This window comes from Gymnoscopelus braueri (genome assembly GCF_963280865.1).
Source record: "Gymnoscopelus braueri genome assembly, chromosome: 14".
Classification (NCBI taxonomy): domain Eukaryota; kingdom Metazoa; phylum Chordata; class Actinopteri; order Myctophiformes; family Myctophidae; genus Gymnoscopelus; species Gymnoscopelus braueri.
In genome coordinates this window covers 34,670,201-34,682,947 of record NC_137619.1, presented here as the reverse complement: position 1 = coordinate 34,682,947, position 12,747 = coordinate 34,670,201, and the positions used below count along the sequence as shown (strand labels likewise).

General features: G+C 40.7%; 1 protein-coding gene across 1 annotated transcript; it reads right to left on the bottom strand.

Annotated features, from left to right (window-relative positions):
• Positions 1-8,642, bottom strand: vax1 (ventral anterior homeobox 1; the record flags this gene model as incomplete). The annotated part of the gene is made up of 3 exons (XM_080449145.1): positions 8,415-8,642; positions 6,399-6,586; positions 1-555 (listed from the first exon to the last, which is right to left on the bottom strand). The coding sequence occupies exons 1-3, from the start codon at positions 8,632-8,634 to the stop codon at positions 1-3; spliced, it is 963 nt and encodes a 320-aa protein (XP_080305271.1). The 5' UTR covers positions 8,635-8,642.
• Between the last annotated feature and the right edge of the window lie 4,105 nt (positions 8,643-12,747).

The following is a 12,747-nucleotide window of genomic DNA, read 5'->3' as shown; positions in this document are numbered from 1 at the left end:
TCATTCCATAACTTTTTTGTCCATGGAGTCTTTGCCATTTGTCCGCGAGTAAGGCTCAAAAGCAGAGGAGCTCAGGTAGCGGGCTGATAGTTCTTGCAGGTTTCCGGCCAGAGAGCCAGCCATGGACAGCGGGTTAGAGGAGATGCGAGTGCCCACGCCACCAAGCAGGGAGGGCATGGGGAAGCTAAACAGGCCGTGTGCCGCTGGAGAACTCTGCAGGCCTGCCACTGTCCCTGAGCTGGTGACCGTGGGGAGAGGTGGGCTCCCGCCTGTTGTCCTTGTGCTGCTACCGCTACTGCTGCTGCTACTACTGCTCTTGTTGACCATGCCCATGCCCATGCCCATTGAGTGAGGCCGCAGGGCTGAACCCAGCGTGCCAGCGCCGCAGTGGGGCAGGAGGCCCGACAGGCCAGGCGGCGTGAGGAGCCGACCCTGCTCCAGCAGTCTGAGGACGCTGCAGGTGGCAGCTGTTTCTGATACCACCGAACGCAGCTCAGAGTCTTTGCCCTGATCTTTCTTCTGCTTGGTGCGTCGATTCTGGAACCATACTTTGACCTAGGGAAAGGAAGCAAACACAGCAAAATCCTAGTTACAGTAAATAAACAGTCGGAATTGTGCTATGTATTAAATCTTTTAACATATACGTGCGTGTGTGTGTGTGTGTGTGTGTGTGTGTGTGTGTGTGTGTGTGTGTGTGTGTGTGTGTGTGTGTGTGTGTGTGTGTGTGTGTGTGTGTGTGTGTGTGTGTGACGTGTGTGTGTGCGTGTGCGTGCATGCGTGCGTGCATGCATGTCTCAATAGTGATACACATGACAATGCATTGGGTTTCAAGGACACCAGTTGTAAATCAAGAAGATTTAAATCAAGAACTTACACGTAAGCAGCTAAATGTTGTTGGGTCTTGTTCAACATTTCGCTGTTTGAACTGTAGTGATAGTATACAGTATAGTATACTTTTCTCAAGCTAAATTTTAAAATGTCATTCTCTTTACATTCATGTGTAAAAACACTATGAGACTGAAAGTTACTCTATTGGAACCCAATCAACCCATTCAAACTCTCACATCAGCTTACAGTATCATTATATCTGGAAAGAATATTGCTTGACGAGGGCTTTTAGCGATACAGTGTCTTAGCTAATGTTGACAAAATGATTCTGTAACAATCACGGAATATGGACAAAACATAAACAAACTTGATATCTAAAAAATAAAGCAATTTGGCCGATGTTGACAATGGACAATGATATAAAGTAACACTGGTATGATCCATTAAGTTGATTTGTTCAGTCCAACTGTCTCATTGTTTTCATGCAATACATGATGCACCCCATGCCTACCTATTTTTAAACATACACATGTACAGTACCCCCCCCACACGCACGCACGCACGCACGCACGCACGCACGCACGCACGCACGCACGCACGCACGCACGCACGCACGCACGCACGCACGCACGCACGCACGCACGCACGCACGCACGCACGCACGCGCGCGCACACACACACACACACACACACACACACACACACACCCCACACACACACACACACACACACACACACACACACACACACACACACACACACACACACACACACACACACACTGTGATCAACTAAGTAATTATTGTAGACTTTGATTACATCCAATAGCAGCTGTGATTTCATTCAATCATGGGGAAGAAGGCCCACTGTGCTACTTAAATATGCCACTGGGTCAGATAATTCAATCAAAGCTAGCTTAAAATAGTTGTTACACATAAAATGTTTTTTTTCAGCCTCTTTAGACTATAAAGCTATAAATCCCGAGTGTTAATTAAATTTACACTCTCAGAAACTGGAACAATTAACACTGGCTGGGGACTTTACTGTGTAGGTTTGGAGGCAAAATGTGCTCGGCACTTGTTTCAGGTCTCCAAAAGACAACAACGAAGCGAACAAAACCGCTGAGAAAACGTTGCTATAATACATTTATAATCGGATTGTGTGGCTCTACAATGCATATTTCCTATGCATCAGTCGGTAGAGCTCGCCTTTGGACACTCAGCAACCCATCTCCCAGTGGTCTAACCCAGTGGTTCTCAAACTTTTTCATGCCTAGGATCCCCACCTGATTTTCAAGATTTTTCAAAAATAGCAGATCTACAAGCTCATAGTGCGGCACTCGCTGCCGCACTATGAGCTTGTATATCTGCTATTTTTGAATAGTCAAAGTATAAAAGGTTAAAGTGATTACAATTATTGTGATGCTAGATTAACACATTTTGCTGAGGACCCCCTGGAACCCCCCCCCACAAGGACCCCTGGGGGTCCACGGACCCCACTTTGAGAACCAATGGTCTAGCTCATTGAAACGGGAATAGGCTCCCACATTCTCGGCTGATACCGACAATAAGCCTCTCCGACCTACTTACTTACTTAAACGTATATGTGTGTGTGTGTGTGTGACACACACACACACACACACACACACACACACACACACACACACACACACACACACACACACACACACACACACACACACACACACACACACGTACTGTATATACAACAACAAATGTCTAACAACATGCAATAATGTATCTATCTCCTAAGTTACGAAACCAATGTGTACAGAAAGTCAGTGTTACACTACACACATGAAAAATAGTTTTTAGTGGGAAATACAAGATGATATGATGATTATAGCTTTTTCTGTGTCTTGTGTTTTATCTTACATCATGCTAAAGCAACAAAAAGCAGGGGACGTACAATGGGCAAAGATATGGAGACAAAGAAACAGGTCACTAAACCGTAGATGCAAACAGAAAGAAAGCTAAAGAACTGAATATTGATTGAAGTGTGACTGTGGCAAGAACACAAATATAATTTCTAAATGAATTCATTCACGTTTAGACAGATCCATTTTGTCAATTTCAAATATCCATATGTCACTTGTTTACACAATTTTGCAGGGGAGGGGGCAAATGAGGGAGTGAGAGAGAGAGAGAGAGAGAGAGAGAGAGAGAGAGAGAGAGAGAGAGAGAGAGAGAGAGAGAGAGAGAGAGAGAGAGAGAGAGAGAGAGAGAAAAGAGAAAGAGAAAGAGAGACAAACAGATTTTCTATGTGATTGTTTACTACATGTATCCTTGATGAAATCTCCAGCAATCATACCTGATTGCTTTCATACACAGACCATAATTACACCTACCAATCAGCGGCCAGCATTTTACTCAACACTACGGCTCGTCCAATCACATTGGAATATTTTATTTTCCTCATTTCAGCAGCTGGATTAATTCTTCACCAACTGTTAAGAAGAGTTTTTTTTTCTCTCTCTCAGGGTAATATGAACTGCACTGTAATCCAACATCCTGTTTTCAATATAAACGCTCAAAGGTGCACAGACGGGAGATGTATCTCACCTATCACTGTGCTAAGGTTGCATTCTCCATGTATAAACGCCAACCAAAAACAGATATGCAGCAGCTCAAACCAAGAAGATGAATGTAACACATGAGAGCCTTGAAACTAAAATGTTAATTTCATGATGCTGTCATTAGAGGGCACTTCATCAGCACATGAAGGAGACATTTAAGATTCACAGTAATCAAGGAGCATGGCTGCATGTAACAGAACATTAAAAAAAAAAACTGTTCTGCCTAAATAAAGAGTGAAGGCTTGTTAAACAAAAACTTATATACTATATAGTACTGTAAATAAAAGGTAAATGTACATAATGTGTTATGGGAAAATAACCGTATAATGGAATTGGTATGTAATAGTAACATCAAATATGTTATGAACTCGACAACAATTTATAAAAGAAAAAGGTTTGTTTCTTTGCTGTAACCAAAGCGACTATGTGGGTTGAGGCCTGCCACTGACCCTGCTCAAAGTCAAGCTTGTTTAGTCTCACTAAAACATTCATGGCATGAACTATAAACATATACACAGTAAGTGAGGCAGATTGTGTCATTAGCCAGCTTGCAGGATCAAATAATAAATAAATCAAAAGTGCTACCAACGCTTTGAAGCGGAGAGCTTGCCCTCCCCTAAGTCAAAACTATATAGAATGACTGACTAAGTTTGATATGTTATGGTGGCTGCACGAGACACAGAGTGCAAATACAGTTCACCCACAACAGGCACAGCCTGGCCTTTTCCTGACCCCGCAGCTCAAGTGCAAAAGCGCCTGATTTTTCACGCAAAACATACTTTTCAATTTTCTTCTTCTTTAACTGAATGACTGAGTGTTGCTCAGGCATGGTGTTATAAAACTGTCATCAACAGTGAACAAGGTGATTCAGGTTCTGAATTTTAAATTGGGGGGGGAAACATGATCTACATTGGAATAATGTTATAGCATTGAGTTAATTCAATTTGCTGTATCATTTGTGTCTATTTAATTATTTATTAACATGAATGAATTAACTAATCATTTATAATAAATAATTATTTAATTATTCATATTGTATATAACTAATTCATTGCAAATACGCCATTATGTGAGTAGAAACATGTTTGTAGCTGTAATAAAATGTACTCGGCCAATTTAATCTTCAGTGCAAATTAATGCAGCTCGAATAAAACCAAGGTATTCTCTGAATAGTATTTCATCAGTTTACTGTGCTCTTATCTCTTCTAAAATGACCTTTCCTTCTGGGTTGAGGTGCAACGGGAGAGGGAGTGAGGATTGGTGGAGGGAAGCGCGAGCTATAGGATCAACTCTTCTTGTGCATGCGCCCGTATGTGCCTTACTCAATTTAAAGTGGTTCACAGGATTCATTTAACTAGGGCCAAGCTGAGCAATTTGTTTTCAGATAGAAATCATTCCTGTATCAGGTCTCTTCAAACTCCTGCAGTCCATACACACACTTTTAATTCTTTCCCCAAACTTGTTTCTTTTTGTATTGCTTTTTTTTTTAAATATACTCTCTGTTCAGTTCTTGTTTTTTCTTTTCTTTTTCTTGTCCCTTAGTTGCTATTTTTGGTGTGTCTCCCGTGGTGGGCAGGATCAACAGATTCGGATACAAGAACAGTGGGCACTAAGGAAGAGTGGGCACCTTGATCTAAAATTGGCTATTTTGTCCAAAATGTTAAAAAATGAAATATTCGAAAAATGGTCTGAAGTGATGTTAAGTATACATGATTTGAACATGCACGGTACATCATTATCAGACCTAAATGTATCCTTCAACTTCTTGTTTATGCCCACAATGATTGGATGAACAGGTTTTGTAGCAATTTGTTGCAATTGTAGAAATATTAGGCCTTTATTGGCAAATGTTCAAGCATGTTCTAATCATGTATACTTTACATTATTTAAGACCATTTTTCAAATATTTAATCTTTTAACATTTTGGGGAAAATAGGCAATTGTACATCGAGGTGCCCACTTTTCCGTAGTGCCCACTCTTCCTGTTACCACAGATTGCAGACAGACTATGTGTTTGCTTCCCTCACAGACATTGCATATTTCTCCATTGGAAGAGTGCTAGCCCCCCTGGCCTGTCAATCCTGGTGAAAAGACCTGTCATCTTTTCACCAGGATGTCATTTTTCACAGAACTCTTTCTTTCATATATGAACTATTTAACTGCAATACATGTTTAGATTAATATCTCTTACTTTTTATACATGTATTTAATTTGTATTTATTTGCATGTTTTTATAAACCAAATCTACTCCCCTCCGCAGGTGCAAGGGTGGTTGGGCAGATGTTAGGATTTGTTTTGTTGTATTGTTTCTTTTGTGTGTATGTATCGTCTTGTATTTTAGCATAGAAATATTTCACACCAAAAAAAGCAAAAAGTAAAAAAACAACAAAAAGACAAGGTGTATACAAATATCTCCATAGTTCACTGCATCCAGTGTGTTGCATGCTCTGTATGACAGTCTGCATTACTGCATCCAGTGTGTTGCATGCTCTGTATGACAGTCTGCATTACTGCATCCAGTGTGTTGCATGCTCTATATACTGTAACAGTCTGCATTACTGCATCCAGTGTGTTGCATGCTCTGTATGACAGTCTGCATTACTGCATCCAGTGTGTGTTGCGTGCACAGTCTGCACTAGTAGCCTACAGCGATTCTCAACCGGTGGGCCGGCCGGGGCCAATTGGTGGGCCTTGGGGATATTGCAAGTGGGCCCCCAAATAATTGTGAAAACACTACGATTTTAATGAAACAATTAATGTAGAAACAATTTCATGGAATTTTTTCCTAAGGAGCATAAAGTATAATTAAAACAAAATGCACGGGGCCCACCCATCTGAAAACATAACGTATATCGTGTTATGTGGTCAGATGGGTGGAGCACGAACACTTTTGAGATTTCCAAGTGGGCCCTGATCCGGAAAAAGGTTGAGCATCACTGCACTAGTGTGTCCGCATGCTCTGAGTCTGCATTACCTGGGTCTCGGACAGATTGAGCTGTCGGGCCAGTTCCGTGCGTTCCCGTCCCACCACGTACTGGCACCTCTGGAACTCCATCTCCAGCCGATAGAGCTGCTCAGCTGTGAAGGAGGTCCGGGTCCGCTTGGGTCGGTCCAAATCTAGTCCCTTTGGCAGAATAATCTCTCGGATTGAGCCTTTGGCGTCTGCAAGACGAAAGACCGACAGAGATGTGTGTGAGAATTGAAACAACAAAAGGCTGTAAAGTCATATAAAAACAATAAATGCTAAATGTTCATAGGCTGTGGGTTGGTATCGGTTTAGCATGACTTTATGTTGCGTTTCTTATCTTGACAGAATTATATTATTATTATTGTTATTGTTGTTGTTATCATTATGAATTCATTGTTATTATTATCATTGTTGTTGTTATTGTTATAATTATTATAATGGATTTAACAACATTGAAATCATCATACCATATCGAATAAAATGTGTTAAATCGTATGCGTGTGTGTGTGTTTATATATATATATATATACACACACACACACACACACACACACACACACACACAGTCGTGCATACACGCACGCACGGACGCAGGCCACACACACACACGCACATTAATATACTTTTTTTTGCAGTAATATATATTTTTCTTTTATTTTTCTAATTAATACAGGTACTTTAGTTTGCAAATAGTACAGTGGTACGATTATACAATGATACTAAAAGGATAACACAAAAAGCCCTAAGGGCTTGTTTCCATTGTTTCCATTTATGTAGTATTATTTTTATTAGTGGATGAGTATTTAATTTTTTATCAAAATTATATGCTATGTTTTTTTTTATATTTTAATGAAATAAGTAAACATTGATTTACTTTAAATGATGCTGGTCAGCACAAATCAAAAGTATACACACCACTAGACATTTGTGGAGAGTATAACAAAATTGCCACAATTTTCTATTTATTTATTTTATAACAAAGGTACTTCATTTCAAAATAAAAACATCTAAATTACTGTAATATACAAGTATTATGCTTTAATTTAATTATGCTTTTAATTTTTCTTTCAAATTTTACCTGTGTCACTACAGACAATTACAGGACAATTTCAATTTAAAATCTAAGCACTACATAAAAGTGGTGCCTGGCTTTTAAACTTAGTTTGAAATAAATAATGTAAAATCTATATATGCAAACTGGAAGTGGTTGCAATACTTTATTTATAGTGAACAATTATTGACATAAAGGCTGGATGTTTATAAACTTAAATATAATTCATTTATTCATTCATTTATTTTCAAAATGATGAATGTGTGAGTTCTTTGTTGTATGTATTGTATCGAAAATATGTGACTATATGACACAGATATAGGACATAATTATTGGTCTTAGAATGTCAGAGAATTCATACAAATAAATATACACACGAGAAGGAAAACAAATCAACAAATCATATTATGCAGAAGTCTAGTCTAACGGCAAGTATACCTAATCAAATAGTTTTAAAGTACTTTTGAATGAAACATTAATATGTGAAGATTTTTGCATATTTTCCCCATTCTAAATGTTAAAAGAGTTCATGCAATTAACATGCACCAAAGGTTTGTAGAAAGGACAATTTGCTTTAAAATTATTTAGTAATTATATTATCATTGTATCAGTGTTTTCTTAAAAAAAATCGTGTTACTGTCATGGTACGAGATGGCCTGCTCAAAGCAACACTAAAGAACACAGGCAAAACACTTGCGTTATTTCCCTCAGCAGATGGAAAAAATAGAGCCTAAAATATACCTAAACCAACAGCATTCCCACCACATCTCGAGTGTTGACGGTTGACAATATTACAAAAGCCTTATTTTTAAACATTAACGGTTGTTAAACAGGATTATTCTTTAATAATCTCTAAGAGGAGAGTTCTGTGAATCATATAATGTTATAAATGGTTTGTCTAAGAATGAACATACAATATGAATTAAGAGGTCCCACACCACGAGCTGTTACAAAAAAGAAGAAAAACTCACCTCGGACTAGTATTCTCCGGCAGTAGTCTGGGTCCCCCGTGCTGCTCCTGTTCTTGTCGCAGTTCTCCGCGGTCCCAGAGGGGGTGAAGGATTCCTGCTGCTCCTTCAGGAAGGTCTTGGACAGGCTGCCCTGAGAGTCCTTGCCATCTTTCCCCTCCTTTAGTCCGTTCTTCAGCACCATAGCTTCCGACTCTTGGTTGTACCTGACCTCCATGCTCATTTATCCTCTTGGACCTTCCGATCGTGCGCCTCTTTTTTTTTTTCCTTTGTCAGTTGAAAAAAATTTAGATTACGGACAATATTGCTCGCTGGTTCGTGTGGGCAGAGTGGATTTTACTTTCAAAGCAGCACCTTTTAGGGCAGAGTCAGCAACCTAATGTTCCGAGAAACACTTCCCTTAGCCGACTAAGGAGCCCTATTATCGCTGACCAAACTCCCTTGCCCAATGATCATGGACTTCTCAGTGAAACTCGACAGTGATTTAATGCCCCCCTCGCCTTGTTACATAGACATCAGACTGATAGATGATCTCCAAATAATCAGAGCCATGGACGCACACTTGCTGTTTCAATTGATTACGGTAATTTTGCAGCCTCCACATTCGCGTAACCTCATGAATACACTAAATTGTTTGGGGAAATAGATCACATCTTAATGGAGGGGTTTGCGCGTCCCGTCCCCTTCTGTTCGGCTGCTCTCTGCCCAGGGAATCAAGACAAATGATTGGTCCTGTCTCGCAACACAGAATCGCACAGGCACGACTCTTCCAGACCAGAAAAAGTTCCTGGACACCTCATTCTTCCATCCGCAGGGCATGGCCAGCCATTTTCCCCTCCGATTTTTCAAACTGCACCTGTTTGACTGAGGATGAAAGCTAACTTTGATTACATGGACGTTGGGGTCTCTTGCCAAACAACAGATCGCTGCTACACACAGCGTCCGTTGCTATACTGTAGTACGTGAGTGGGAGAGCGAATGAGAGAGAGACAGAAGAGAAAGCGACAGAGAGAGAGAGATACAGAGGGAGAGACAGAACAAGAGGAGAAGTATAAGAGCGACAGAGAAGATGAAGAATAAATCCACTTAGTTCAAATTCTGTAAAGGCAGTCGGTTCCAAAAACTGCAAAATTGCTGGGCTCTGCTGTAACAAAACTGTTAAAAGTTTCCTGTGTTGTGGGCCATCAATTGACCACAGCAAACAACGGCTGAGGAGAGAAACCCGGTGAGCCAAGGTCCCGTAATTAATTCCACATCCCTAACTATTCAGATGTACACACCCCAGAAGCCGTCTGCAGCTCTCATAATCTTAACCTACGCATCTGAAAAACACAAAAAGCGGAACAAAACTTGTCATTAGTGCTTAGACTGCCTACACTCTCTCACACACATACCCCTGGAATGGCCCCCACCTCTCTCCGCCACTCTACTTCCAGCCCACTACACACCCACCCACCAACTCTTAGCTATTTTCATTGTCAGTGCAACAATATCTCTGAACACAGCAGTGGCCAGTAATCCAATAAGACCATTGATTAGGCTACAATGATTCAATTCAAACCAATGGCCTTGTGCAAAGAACATTCTCTGGCTCTTCTCGTCACCTTAGCCGGCCAGAAGCCCTCTTCAGGTTGCCCCCCTCCCCGAGCACCATTCATGCCTTTATGGGAAACAGAGAGGAAAAGGAGTGAAAGATGGCAATTATCTAATTGGACTATTACCAAACAATCCCATGAGTGTGGCTGCCCGGCAGCAGTCTCGGGGTGGGTTTAAGGGCCGCATGTTGGACTAACTTTATTCACAGAGTGTTTGGGGGGTTCTGCTTGGAGTGAGGAAGGAGCCATTGTTAGGGAAAGGTAAAAAAGGGGGTAAAAAGAGAGTGACTAAAGGGGACCTAGACTTCTCAAGCTGTGTTGCAGAGCCCCAGCCTGGGAAACAGATTTGAGGATGCAGCGTCCTTGCCTCTCGGATCCAAACAATGGGTAAGAAGGAGAAAAGGCTGGTGTTTCAATTGTTCTGTATATTACAAAAAATATCACACACACACAGTTCCAGCTAAGTGCTAAGAATACAGTGTGTATGCGTTTGTACTGTAGTGTACATACCTGAAAATGTATGTGCTTTATTACATTTCTTCAATCCATGTTTTTACAACAAACAACACTTTTGCTGAGATAAAAAACACACTCCCAAGAGAATTGTGCTAATCAACAAACACATAAACACCCTTACATACTTATATCACATGCACGCACGCATGCACACACTCACACACACCAATAAAATATGAATTCATTTCTCTCCACCTATGCCAGTCCTTCAAATACAGAGTCACAGCAGAATCTGAATGTTATCTTGAATGCTGGCAACAACTGAGATAATTCCAGTCAAAGTGGTACTCAGCCACGTCATTTGTGGCCCGGCAGTGTGCTCTTGGATCAGATGGCATAAGCATCCGTACTTAAATGCTGCTCCCCACTGTGTGGCTGCTTTATATTTAGTCCTATCCACTCCAGCTAAAAAAAGAGGATAACAAAAAGGGAGTATTGTTCAATAATGTTGCAGAACACAACAGAAGTCACCATAAAACAATACTGAAGCTATTATGAAGCACGGCACATCATTCCTTTTTTCATAAAATATAATAGAGGCCAACGGATTGAAATAATTACAGTCAGTCATCTATATATTCATCTGCATAGTATATTTCTTAAAATGCAAGTGAGATTCATGTGATTCGAATAAGACTTTTATACTTCCCAGTCGTGACTAGAAGTCTCAAATGAGACTGGCAAGGGGCTAATCCCAGACCCTTTCCCATTCCAGCTGTACATCATACTGTAACTACAAAATAGGAATATCCAAGGAACTTTCACATACACATGCACATACACAAGACACACGCATGCATGCGCGTGTGCGCGCGCACACACACACACACACACACACACACACACACACACACACACACACACACACACACACACACACACACACACACACACACACACACACACACACACACACACACACACAGCTTGACAATGACCAAACCACTACAGGGTCACTAGTAATCACTCGCATCATCAGTCTCACAGTCATCAGGTTTAATAAGATTCCCTCTGCTGGAACGACAGAGTCTAACAGTGAACATGTGTATGTGTAGTGTCGTCGACAGAGAACCAAACCAGAGGAGATTTCATTACACTTCCATTCATCAACGCAGGAAATCGGATGTGTCCTCTAAACACATTTAATGCCTGGTTAGAAATCAATGTGTCTTACAAATCAGGAAACCAGGAAATCAAATCAAAGCCTAAATCGCTCCAATTGGCCATACTGGATGAAGGTGTGAAATTTCAAGCTATTTCCAAGATGAAAACGGTTACTGTTGACAGAGAATTGGATCAGATGCCAACATGTCTTTGCACTTCCGTTATAAAGCCTTTTCTTCAATCAAATTAAGGGGCTTCTTGTGTCAATAAAGAGTCTGTTAAATCAAGAAAAGGGAACTAGGGTTTAGGAACTTTCATGTGCTTAAACAGCGCATGAACGCCTAATTACCAAGTTCCTTCACTGTAGCCAGTAGCCACTATTTGACCTCAGAAACTAATGTTACGTGGCACTTATTTGGAAAGCCTTTTAGGTTTATGAATATGAGGTTAAGTTGCCGTGGAGCTGATCTCAACACCGGTGATACACTTTCCTTCCTGTTCAAAAATCCTTGGTGCCTTACAATGGAGCACTTGTGATTAAAAATGATGTTGTGAAAACAACGTGTCTTACCTGGGTACTGGGTGAGAGTCTTTTAAGTTTGGGCAGTGAGTTAATAATAGCAATTAATGGATTTGTGTGTTGGGTAATGGTGGTGGACACCATATGTTCTCACAGTCACACCAACTCTTTTGTTTATGGGCGCTGAGGGTTTTCAGTTAATTTGACCTAAATCTGGAGGTTCAATATGGATTTGTAAGAGAAGGCACAAGAATACAGGCTCTACAACCAGTGCTGTATTTATTCAGGGTAGGGCCCAAAGCTGAGGATAATTTGAAGAATCAATGAACATCTACATTGAAAAAGTGTATAGCCTATATAGTTATATCACAATGCATTATTGTGACGTTTCAATTCATGGGACCTGAATGAATTGAGCAAGAATGAGGCTATATAATTTTGCCTAGTTTATAATGTATTTTACCACAGCTATACCATGAGAATCAATCTATCTCTGCTTCCCTTTTGTGAGCTTGGTTAGGAGGAGAGGCAGGGAAAATAACAAAAGCTCAAGAGAGGGGAAACAGGGAGAGGGAGGGAGAGATAGAGAGCATGAGTGGAC